Below are 12,350 nucleotides of genomic sequence, written 5' to 3'. Positions count from 1 at the left end.
AAAGTTGGGCCTCACTATATACCTGCTGAATCAGAATATGCATTTTTAAGATTCCCAGGGGATTCCTATGTGCATTAAAGTTTAAGAAGCACTAATGAGAGACAGCACACACCATTAACTAGTGAGAGGAAGGGGCAGCCCGGATGGCTCAGCGGTTTAGCACTGCCTTTGGCCCAGGTTGTGATCCTGGAGGCCCGGGATCAAGTCCCCCCTCAGGCTCCCTGCATGGAGCCTGCTTCTCCCTGTCTCTCTCTCTCTCTCTCATAATAAATAAAACCTTAAAAAAAAAAAAAACTAGTGAGAGGAGGGAAAGGTTCTTGACCTTGCAACCTTCATTTGGGACTAGTAGGAGGTTCCTTGATCACCTCTAACTCAGAGTGGGAGGCTAAATGTGGGGAAGGGCATGGACTCTGCAGCATGCTAAAACACCAGGCACTGCCTTTCCACTGGCTGCCTCTGGAGCCCCCCGAGAAGGCCGCTGCTTGTCACTGCTGACTTTGACCCAGTCAGCTGCTTAGCCTTGAACACACTAAAAGGTGTGGCCAAGTGTACACTGCTCTGAATTGCCAGTGGTTTAGAACATACAACAAAAGTTCCATCTACTTAATCCCACAGTTAATATAGCAGAAATATATAGACTTTTTGTCATTTCTCTCAGATATTTTAAATAGCAGGTGAGATACCTCTGAAATCTTAAACCTCTTGAGTTGTGAGAGAGAAAAAAAGTTAACGTGGCCCCAGTTTTTTTACTTGTCTTCATAACAAGTAAGAATTATTTTTATTTTTTCCAACCAACCTGATAACATGGATCCCTCATTAGAAGTCTCAGACAGATTAACACTCTCAGAAAATGAATAGATGGGGCTCGATGAACCCACTCTCTGAAAGAAGAAAACAAGAGAAAGTGTGTTTGTCCATGTTTAAAAGGCCAATGACAGAACAACACAAGACGAAGGAGAATAAGAAACATACAAAGGAATAGCATTAATTTATTTCAAATTTAATCTGTAATAGGGAGTGTTTGTTGGTACCTGGACACCTAATCCATTGTAGTGCAAAATACATACAAACTGTTTTTTTTATCATTATTAAGCAGAAGCCCCGAAATTATTTGGCTCCGAGTGCCCTTACTGGCTAAGGGCAGTGCCGGACCAAAAGAAATAGCTAAAAGTTCCAGTAATTAGGTTCAACTTTGGGGTAGCCCCAGTGGCACAGTGGTTTAGCGCCGCCTGTAGCCCAGGGCGTGATCCTGGAAGACCCGGGATCGAGTCCCACGTCAGGCTCTCTGCATGAGGCCTGCTTCTCCCTCTGCCTATGTCTCTGCCTCTCTCTCTCTCTCTGTGTCTTTATGAATAAATAAACTTAAAAAAAATCTTAAAAAAAATTAGATTCAACTTCAATAAGAATGTATGCCCCGATAACTTAGTATCCATTCAAAAAACTCATACACATACGTTATGAGAAAACTGTTTCTATTTTATTCTTGATCACATTTACTTATGAATGGGGTGCTGTGCACCTGTGCGTGCACTCAACAAATTCTCAAGCCTTGTAATCAGATTGGAGACTATGCCACCTTCATCTCCTTTTCCAGCTGATTTTCACATCGTACTTTTATCATAACAACTATGGAAAACCCAGCTTCAGAAAGACAAGCCATCATTTAAACGAAGGAAGCACAACCTTCATATGGAAATCATAAAGTATCTGGAGTAGTTTGCACTGGGTCTGATGAATACTGAGTAGCTCTGTGTTCATTGCAAATTTAGAAGACCCTATGACACCCCTGAGGGTTCTCTGTAATCTCGAGGGCACTTTGGTGGACAGTTTGGAAAACACCATGATAAAGTATTTTCATAAAACAGTTTCCCCAGAAGCAGAGCCTGAGATGAAAGTTGGTATGTAGGTGAATGATTGAGGACATGCCCTCAGGGAAGACCACCAGGAGTGGGGAGCATGAAGGAGAAAAGGGAAGGCAAGCACGGACATGATCTCAAGCAACCCTCATCTCAGTCTGACAGTGGCACTTGGTGCAAATGCTAACAAAACCCTCAAACAAAAAGTGTCTGCTATTCCATAGATAGCCAAGAAAAACTAAGGAAGATAACAAAAGCTATTCCAGACTGGAATCCACATACTTTCTCGCACCCTCTCCCACCTCCACAGTTGAGCTAGTTAGGTATCCAGCAAGGTTAGGATACTTTAAGGATCTGCCCTTCCATCAAATGCAACATCTGCTTAAGCTGAGGTCCCAAGCCAACCCTTGCCTGGCCTGACTCATATTCATCCTTAGCCTTTGGTGGTAGAATTGAGCTTCGTCTCCTTTGTGGTCCTGAGCAATTCAGTTCTGTCCCCAAACCTGCACATCTCAAAACTGAGTGCATGAGACCCACCCTCCTCAAAAGCAGGACAACCATCTAAGGTCACTGGAGATGTCACTTTCCACTCTACCCCACTTCACTCCATTCCCAATTGCCATTCCCTATGACTTAGCTCATAGAAGGGAGATTGGTAAATATGCTTTCCCATATTGTTATATTCTCAGGGATGCCTGAGTGCTCCTGATAGATTAGAGTCCCTGGCAGAGGCCTCGCTGAGCAGGACATCCCCAAAGTATCACTGGCTTAGAATTGCTCTTCCTACCATCACCAGGACTCCTGGCAGGAGCTGCCCACCATAGCTACCATCAAATCATGGCCCTCCTCCAGCCCAGCCACCATGACACTGACACATTTGCTATGGAGGCAAAGCTCAGTTTCTTTTAAGAATAAAAGCAGGATCAACCCATACCAGGGCTGCCAGCCAGGGAGAATTAGCCAAGGCCACACTGGGAAGCTACCCTATAGTTCATCTTGACTTCCTTGTGTTGGGAAAAATAATGCAAACTCTAAATACACTTGAATTTAAAACAATCACCTATGGGAACATTTGTAAGGATGTGGTTATTCTGAGGCTCCTATTACAGACAAAATACCTTTAATCTTTATAAATAGGGAGACGGCACATGACTGCTTTCCCTTTCAGGTGCTGGGGTCAGCTAAAGATAGCATGTAGCCTAAACTGGAGTGCAAAGATAGGACATCCCAAAGATCTAACAGAAAAAATGATCAAGTTGCAACAGCTGCTAAAAACCTGATGAGGTTTAATGCTGATTGCTTTTCATTATTTAGAGGAAAAGCCATATTAAGAGGTGATTCATACTACAAATATGTGTGCACTGGTATTTTTCCTGTTAACTATATACACTCTTCACAGGGAAAGTTCATGACCTTTGCAATGTTTTTCATATTAAAATAAATATGAAAAGTTTTCTTCTATTTCCTTCCCCCTCCTCTAAAAAAGAAAATAAAAAAATTCCAGAATAGGCTTCTTAAAATTATTATTATTAAAGGAATACAAATAAATGAAGAGTTCCAGAAAAGTCCGTGTTAAAAGTTCTGTTCCAGGCAAATGGCATTTTTTGTTTTGCAATTTTGGGACCAAATCCCAAGGCTATTAATATTTCTACATGATTCTGGCCTCGGCTGTTGTAAATGTAAATAGAATTCCTGGTGTCTGAGTCCTCTGACTTCTCCTCTCTGAGCACCGACCTCTGGAGGAGCAGTTGTTCCTTTCTTGGCTCCCAGCCCTTAACCCCCCACCAGGACACAGCACATGGGATAGAGCTCTGGTATTCAAGAAGAATGGCGTGTTCCGTAAGATGATATATATCTCTGTTTGCCAAGAGTTGGGGGACTAGGAAACACACAACTTAGTGCAACCAGAGAATTGTAGAGAAAAATAATGACCAATTGTAAAGACAGGTACCCTCGTTCTACTGAGTCAGTGACTACAGCTCTAAGGAGCTGTGTGACTGGCCCAAGACTGCATGTGAGAGTAGAACCGGGGGCTGAGTTCTGTGCTCCTTCAATCCCTTCTCAGCCCACCCCCACTCCAGGTCCCCCAGGCAGGGGTGACTAAGGAGACAATGACTCTCCAGCACATTTACTGTGGAATCAGGAATGTTGAGCAGCCGGGGGTCCTCTGAGGCAGCTCTGAAAAAGTTGTCTGTCTGCAAAGATACTGTTTCCCTGGAGGATATGTCCCAATATAACCGCCACACAGCAGCAGATTCATGAGCAGGCAAATATTTATACCCTCTTGTGACTGAACTTTTGCCACTTCTTTCGCAGGACTATTAATACATGACAGCGTGATCAGCTCCCACGGCCTTTGTCCATGACCACCTGCCACATGGCTTTCAGCATCACACGTCACTTTCTGCTATCGATACAAAAAGGGAAGGAAAAATGGCACTGGCCACACAATCATTGAAAAGAGGGGTAGTTAGGGTTTCACCTTTTTGAAAGAAACCAATATATGATGTGAGGGCTCCACATAAAAATCAGTCATGGGACTGTGGTATTGCATCATAAACCTGCAAGTACCAAGATCAACAAGCCAGCCAAACAGTCTGATGTTAGCTGAATCCAGGGGCTGACACACACCAGAGGTTCACCCTAGACCTCATTTGTACCATGCTTCGCTCTGGTTCTCACTCAGAGTAAGTAGCATCTTCATGGTGGGGTGTAACTTAAATTTCCCTTTTCATTAACACACAAGACAACAACAAAACCTCTGCCTTTGACTCAAAATTTAAGAGTGAAGAAATTGAAGCCTGTTTCAAAATAAATATTATCACAAATTCATAAAACAGAGCCCTGTGTTGTTGTTGTTGTAGTTGTTGTGGGGGGGGGGGGGTAAATACTAGAAAAGTAAAATTCACATCAAAATAGACATGGTAAAACTTAGAAGAAAAAAGAATGTGTGTGAAAAAATTAATTACAGATGAATATTCAAGAAATCTTTATTGACTTGTTCCACTATTCCTTGTGGGGTCTTTATTCTTCCTCTGAGTTGCCCACTAAATCCAGCCCCAAATAGGTGCCCAACCAGAAGTCCATCCAATGGGTCATTACTGGTCCTAAAGTCAGGGAGATATTGAGCAGACAGGACTGTCTACAGGTGTTTCTTCTACACAGTTGATGGAAGTTTCAGAGGTAGAATGCTTTCAAATACTTACTCATCACTTATTGGTAGCCAGGCACTGTTACACGCCCAGGGGTACAGCAAAGGACAAAACCATGCAGTTGTGTTCATGGGACTTACCTTCTAAAGGGACAAGGCCAATAATAAACAGAAACTAATAAAAATTTATATGAAGTGGTATACAATGTGGGACAACAAAGATTAAGAGTTTAAGGAGTCTAGGGGATACTACTTTAGGGCAGTCAGAGAAGGATTCTCTGATAAAATTAGCATTCAAGTGAATTGAAGAGTGAATCTAGGTCAGAATAGCAGAAGATATATATATATATATATATATATATATATATATATATATATATATATAGTCCCTGAGCAAGAGTGTTGTTGTTTGTGCAAGGAATAGCAAGGAAACTCATGGGGCTAGAGCAAAGTGAGAGAAGACAAAGTAACAGAAGTTGAAATCAGAAAGATGGTAAGAGCCAGATCTGAAGGGCTTTGTAGAATAAGAATAAGGACCCTGCAGAACCACTAGAAGACTCTAAGCAAAGAACTAATACAATCTAAAAGAAATTTTGAAAGGATCCTTTTGGAAGTAGTGTTGAGAACAATGTAGGTAGCCAACAATCAAAGCTGGGAGCCCGGTTATCCTAGTGTAATTGTCCAAGCAAGGAATGGTGGCAGCTTGGACCAGGTCAATAGATGGGGAAGAGAAAAGCTCAGGGAGGGCAAGTTAGGTGAGAAAAATCAAAGGTACTATTTAAGGTATGTCAACTTCGGGGTCTCCAAAGAAGAAAAAGTCCATTAACCAATATGTAAAACAAAAGATGAATCAACAGCAACTACATACAACTTATAAGGTAAAGTCTGTCAGAGCAAAGCTGATAAAGGGATGATGGAAGCTGTCATTTATTGATTTGGCCACATTTAATTGGTTAGTGGTTACATGTGGCCCAAGAACAGGCAATGCTTTCCTGGGAAGGTGAAGACATTTTAACTTCATGCCTGTTAGACATCCAAGTGAATGATTTTTGCAAGAAGCAGTAGTAGATAGAGGAAAAGAGAACATGATAACTGAAGTGATACTTTCCTGGTGCAAAATTGAAAGAAAATGTTAAATATATTTTGATTAATAAAGAACCTGGGAACAAGTGAGGCATAGGAGAAAAGAATACCAGTTAAGTCCTGCCTGAGGACCTTGAGCTTGGCCTTAACCTCTCAGCTACTGCATCTATCAAATGAGGTTGGACTGGATGTTTTTCTTCATGTTCCATTCTACCTCTATAATTGGATGATGTCTTGTGTGTGTGTGTGTGTGTGTGTGTGTGTGTGTGGAGACTAACATTTTGAGGGGAAATGAAAATGCAAAAGTTAAATATTTACTCCAAGTTAGGTGATGAGAAGAACAGGAATGCTTATTTTTTGTTTGAGGATTATGTGAAATCCTAGGTTCTTGAAGGTTATTTTCTTCCTTTCCACATTTAAGATTGTGAAACTTAGAACAAAAAAGACAAAAAGACAATGATGCAGCTCTTTTAAAAACTTTACTCTGGATAAAAGCATAATATGGATTTGTATGTGTGTAATAATTTCTCATATAAATGAAGAAAAAAGCACAGAATTGTAAAAAAGATTAGAAGGAAATATAGCAAGAATTAATTCAGCTATTTCTAAGAGAGGTATAAAGGGTAATTTTTCATTTTTTATAATTTTCTTTATCCACATATTTTTTTATGGTGCTCACAATAATTTAATGCAGAGAATTCCACTACATGAAGACCCTCAGCCTCTATGTTTCCCTATAAAACCAGTGTTAATGACTTGAGTTGGAGACAAAACACCAAAGCCTAGAGTATGGTGGGAGGAACAGGAGCCCAGGGCCATGAGAGGGAAGAGGTGGGGCAGGGCTAATTGAGAGACCAGAACAGCCAGGAAGGCTAAGAGGTGGGGGCAGCAGGCTTAAGGTGAGAATTAGCATAGGCAGAGGTTCAGGGGTGAAAGAAAATAACTCTCCAAGGTATAATGAGGGGCTTGCTCTGACCTTGGTGAGCCCAACGCATACGACAGGCAGAAACAACAGATAAGCCAAGTAAGAACAGCTCGATCTCAAAGGGCTTTGTGAACCAATACGGAACAGGTGTTTTTATCCTGGCCGTTAGAGGACGACAGGACTTTACCAAGGTGACCAGAATTCTCTTTTCCTAGGTGAGGAGGAACCATCAAAAGCCCATATTGGCCTGTCTGCTACCTGATGAAAGAAAATCACAGAAAAAGCATCTCTCCATCAACTTTGTATATTTCAAGAACTAAATCAAGAAGCTGAAGAGATTGCTGCTGTATCCTAACTTCTGGTCCTTTCCTCTCACCTCTGTGGACAGGGTCTGGAGTGCCAGTGCTGAGGATCAGATAAAGCTCAAAGAAGAGTCACTTCCATCATGACCTAGACCTAGCTTAGATATGGACAGCAAAGGTCTCTGGTAAACAAATAACCTCTTGGTTAGAAATTCCCATGAAGTCCCCAGGACACTTTGAATAGCATTTCCTAATTGTTAAGGCTCTGGCCAGAAGCTATTCCCTGTCTCAAGAGATTCTTAAAAAAAAAAAAAAAAAAATTAAATATATATATGTATTTAAGAGGATGGAGAGAGGCAGAGGGAGAAGAAACTCAAGCTGACTCTGTACTGAGCCCAATGCAGGGCTTGATCTCACAACCCTAAGATCAGACCTGAGCCAAAAACCAAGAATCAGATGCCTAACTAACTGCACCACTCAGGCGCCTCCTATCTCAAGCAGTTCTTAAGCTTTTGTGTGGAATATAAATAAATATCTTCCCAATCTTGACTTCTACAGATCATTTCCAAGATATGCCACATTTATAGTAGATATTTCCAAAAATGGGATGTAAGATAATAAGGACACCAACTTGTTCTTATTAGAAAAGTGATTATATTTTTAGACCAAAAAGGTCATGCTAAATGGATCAGGTGGTTCTCTTTTAACTGAAATTTGAAAACCTTATATACTTATCTCTCCAAAAGTTACAAGCAGGGGAAGAGAGGATATCCTAGCAATTGTAGGATAATCATACCAGGAAGAGACCAGTTAAGTGAACTGACTTTAAATAACAACAAATGTCATATTAAATAGGCAGTAATAGGATTTAATGAAAACATGATCTTAAAATATATACTATGAAACTAAGATCTATTTTATTTTACATTTAACACAATTTAAGTTATAATTACAACTCTGCCCTGATAAGTAAAACAAAGCAAGGATGGATTCTGATGTTTGGGGCAATCATAAACATGATCCAGCATCCTTGAATTCATTTTAGACTTTTGCAGCATAAAGAGGTTCAGTTTTGCAATATATTAGAAAGAGTCATCAATTTTTCCTAAAGGCCTCTCCTAACCTTTGCTGGTCCAAAAGTGCTTTTTTTGAAGTCCTACTTTGTCATCGTCCTGGTTAATAGCCTCTTCTTCAATTATCATTGATCTCATTCTGCCAGTGCCTCATCACTCTGGTTCCAATAGTTCAGCACCATCACTTTTAGTATCTTCAGGAAATTCTACATCTTTAGCCAGATTTGCAAGCTCATTTCACAAGTATATCATGTTATATTTGCACTGTGTTATAGGATCTGCACAATGTCTGGAAATCAGCAAGGAATGGGCCAACAAAGAGGGAGCTCAGAGGAACAGATACTGGGAAGAGATATCTGAGTAGAGGTCATATCCTTAATTAGAAGATGTGTCAAGTTTGTGACAACTTTTACTTCCCTATACAACTTGGTATCGACCCAATCTTGTATACCAAGCACCCTTTGTACTTTCCTGGGTAGGCAGATGAAATGGAGAGGAGGTGCGTTTATCTTCTAATAGTAGACTCTCCTATAGGCAAATGATGTTATGGCAGAAAGAAAAGTTGGAAGGCCAAAATTCGCTTCCATACTCTGCCACACAGCAAGACTTACGACCACATGTAACCAGGAGTAACCTCAGCTTCAGACACGATACTTTCACTTGCCCTTTTGAGATCTACTGTGAGGCAGTGCTTACAGCATTACCTTATCTGACCCTGGATTAACAAGTCCTGTCTCATTTCAGATGCCACCTGGCGATTTCATTTCTGAGAACAAGGGAGTAATCACAGGTCAGTCTTAGGAAAAGCACCCAGAAAGGAGGTATCCAGAAGTGTGGTTTAGGGGAAGACTGCAGTTGGGGAGAATGAAATAGAACAAAAACAGCATCATTCAGACATAAACTGACAGAGGAGCTGGAAGGGCTCACACTCCACACATGAGACAAAGTTCCCAATCAGCCATATCCTCAGGGCAAAATTGAGTCGCATAGCATCTTGAATATGTCCAATCTTGTCTACAACCTGAACTGGACCAAAGTCCACAGTCCCTCAACCTCCACCAGTCTTTAGTTGTCATGATATAAGTAGTTTATAACCACCATATTTTCCCTTGTACTAAAATAGTGGGCAACTCTTTTGCTGGCCAAAGTAGATGCTGAAGAAAGGGATCACATGTCCTATTCATCTTTGTATTTCTACCCTCTCTTCCTTCCCACTATTATATTTGGATATAGTAGATATCCAAAATTTTACTTATTGAATTTAATCCAAATTTTCCAGCCAACATTAAATCTGATGTTTGCAAAGAAATAGAATAGGAAGCTATACCAGAAATGGCCCTTAGATGTAATTCTTCTGTAAGTCTGAATTTAGAGGGAAAAGGGGAGGAAAGGCCATTCTGGCTATTTTAGCAAGGTCATATGGGGTGAGAAACAATGGAAGACCTTTACACTTAAGCCATCTTTGACCCAACCCTGCTTTTAGAATAGAACTGAACGTAACAATCTGTCGGCAGCCAGAGGATGACATAAAAGGATGCCCTTGATGTTCAACATTCCTAAATTCTTTCTCATACTATGAAAGCAAAACAGATCTATAATCATCTCTTCCTAGTTTGAAGATTTCCAGGGACTACTCATGTTGCAAGCCAGTAATTCCATCCAATCTAAGATGTCTCATTAATCACTAAGAATTTGAAAAGGTTCTGACAAGAGATTTCTTAACTTCAGAATTGTTAAGATATTTTCAACTGTTCGATGCCAACCCTTGCCCAATTAGTTTCCTAACAATTTCTGCATCTAGTGCCCTCATACTGGGGACACAGCAACATCTCTCACATCTTTAATACAGGAATTATTCTTCCTTCCTTAAAGTATTGACCTGATAAATAGTCTATCGGACATCCCTTGAAGAGTCCATGATGGCTATCTTCAAAACAAATTAAAGAATGTCATTTCCTAATACCATTTCAGGCATAATTATTCTGCTACTAACCACTGTTCTACTCTGTTCAAGCTCAAGAAGAAAACGGTCCAGGACAACCCTAGGTCTTTTGTAGAATTCATTAATCTTTCTTTCATTTTTTTTAAGATTTTATTTATGTATTCATGAGAGACACAGAGAAAAAGTTAGAGACACAGACAGAGGAAGAAGCAGGTTCCCTACAGGGAGCCTGATATGGGACTCAATCTCAGGACCCAAAGATCACAACCTGCGCCAAAGGCACTCAACCACTGAGCAACCCAGGTGCCCCAAATTCATTAATCTTTCAACAACCTTTGAGTATACTGTCAAGAACTGAACAGGGAACCAATTCCATAAACATGATAAAGATTTTAGGTTTTTTGTATCATCTAAGCCAGTCTAATAATCCTCTGCCTGAATCAAGTACAAAGGCAGATGCAGTCCCAATCCTGGATTGCTTTACACCAAACCAATGTATTTGGCAGCCAGTGTCCAATACTTAAATAACATAATATTAAATAACCCCCTTCAAGCGATCAAATCATAAGACCATCACTTAGCCATTTTTAGTAACTGATTCATCATGGAGGACCCACCAGGATACTATTCTACTTAAAGTCAGTTATTGCACTGGACCAAGTCAGAGTTTTATTTCGGTCAAGGCATTAAATTATTAATATTTCTCCTATTTTCCAGAATAGGAGTGATTTTTTTCCCATCTCACTGGGGCAGAATTCAGATATCTCAATCAAGTCCCAAAGAAATGGGGAAGAGTAAAGGTTCTTTACAGGCCTCTTTTCAGCGGATGCTTGGGAGAGAGAGCCTGGGCCTCCAGATAAGGGTAGAAGGCAAGACCCACCATGACACAATGTTGGGAGCCACCTTCATATTAGGCAACTGCATGACCAGCTCTCACTTCAAGCAGCCCAAATGAATAGAAAATTCAGCCTTGACTGCAATCTACCTCTAGTCAATGGCTCACTGAAAACCCCTGATGTTTGTGAGACAGAATCTAGAGGCCTTGCTAATCCTTCTCTACAGTCCCAACACTGCATCTGTGTTAAGACAAGAAGCGCAATGGAGAGAACATTTGATTTGTACCTGAGAAGAAATATCATCATAGGGCCATGCCTGGGGGTTACACATTCATCCTTTCCCCAGGCAAGGCTGGGGCAGCCCATTTAATTAGTTCTGTATCAACCACAAAAATGTGCCATGAGGATGTTGGTCATCGATTTATCCAACGTCTGTTTCATAAGGACGCTGGCAATAAACTCCTTCTGAGTATTCAAATTTAAAGTAAGAATAATAAGAAAAGGGTAGCCCAGGTGGCTCAGCGGTTTAGTGCCGCCTTCAGCCCAGGGTGTGATCCTGGAGACCTGGGATCGAGTCCCACATCGGGCTCCCTGTATGGAATCTGCTTCTCCCTCTGCCTGTGTCCCTGCCTCTCTTTCTCTGTCTCTCATTAATAAATAAATTAAATATTTTTAAAAAAAGAATAATAAGAAAAACAGTATAACATGGGTGTTTTCCCATTTTTACCTTATCTATCATAATATTTGGCTAAATGCAGTACTTAACCAGAGTGATTTAAATGAGATTGACTGCAATGCGTAGTCATTTGCCTCCTTCTAAATGATATTTGCTCTATTTTATCCTTTAAGTATGTTGTGTTCAATCTCATAAACTGCTTCAAACCATATGCTAGAAATAAGACATACAAGATATGCCATTCTTGGGTAAATTGTTGGTCTTTTCTGGGGTGATCTTACCTGCAGATGAGTCTATTTTTCACCAAGGCTGTAAAGATCTCCTGAAATAGTTTATGCTGGGGATGTTTGCTGAAGTTTCTCTCATTCTTGTAGTTTATACTGAGATGGAAAAAACAGAAAAGCATTTTGTAATAGAAATTATTTAGGCTGCCTCAAATTTCCCAATGCAGGCAGAGAACACTTGTATTCATGCAGCTATTGAAGGATTCTCCAGATTTAACATAA

General features: G+C 40.5%; 1 protein-coding gene across 18 annotated transcripts in view; it reads right to left on the bottom strand.

The window, feature by feature from the left end:
• The window catches only part of NEK10 (NIMA related kinase 10), a 227,458-nt gene that overhangs the window by 188,815 nt on the left and 26,293 nt on the right, over positions 1 to 12,350 (bottom strand). For 11 of the 18 annotated variants that reach the window (XM_026006386.2, XM_072726668.1, XM_026006380.2 and 8 more), the window contains 2 exons: positions 12,126 to 12,224; positions 797 to 881 (listed from right to left, as the gene is read on the bottom strand). In XM_026006386.2, coding sequence (XP_025862171.1) covers positions 797 to 881; positions 12,126 to 12,224 — 184 coding nt within the window. The remainder of the gene's footprint in view (positions 1 to 796; positions 882 to 12,125; positions 12,225 to 12,350) is intronic. The other 7 variants (XM_072726673.1, XM_072726678.1, XM_072726677.1 and 4 more) reach the window with 1 other exon arrangement.

The sequence above is a fragment of the Vulpes vulpes genome, chromosome 11 (genome assembly GCF_048418805.1).
Source record: "Vulpes vulpes isolate BD-2025 chromosome 11, VulVul3, whole genome shotgun sequence".
In the NCBI taxonomy this organism is placed as follows: Eukaryota; Metazoa; Chordata; class Mammalia; order Carnivora; family Canidae; genus Vulpes; species Vulpes vulpes.
This window is presented reverse-complemented; position numbering and strand designations above follow the sequence as displayed.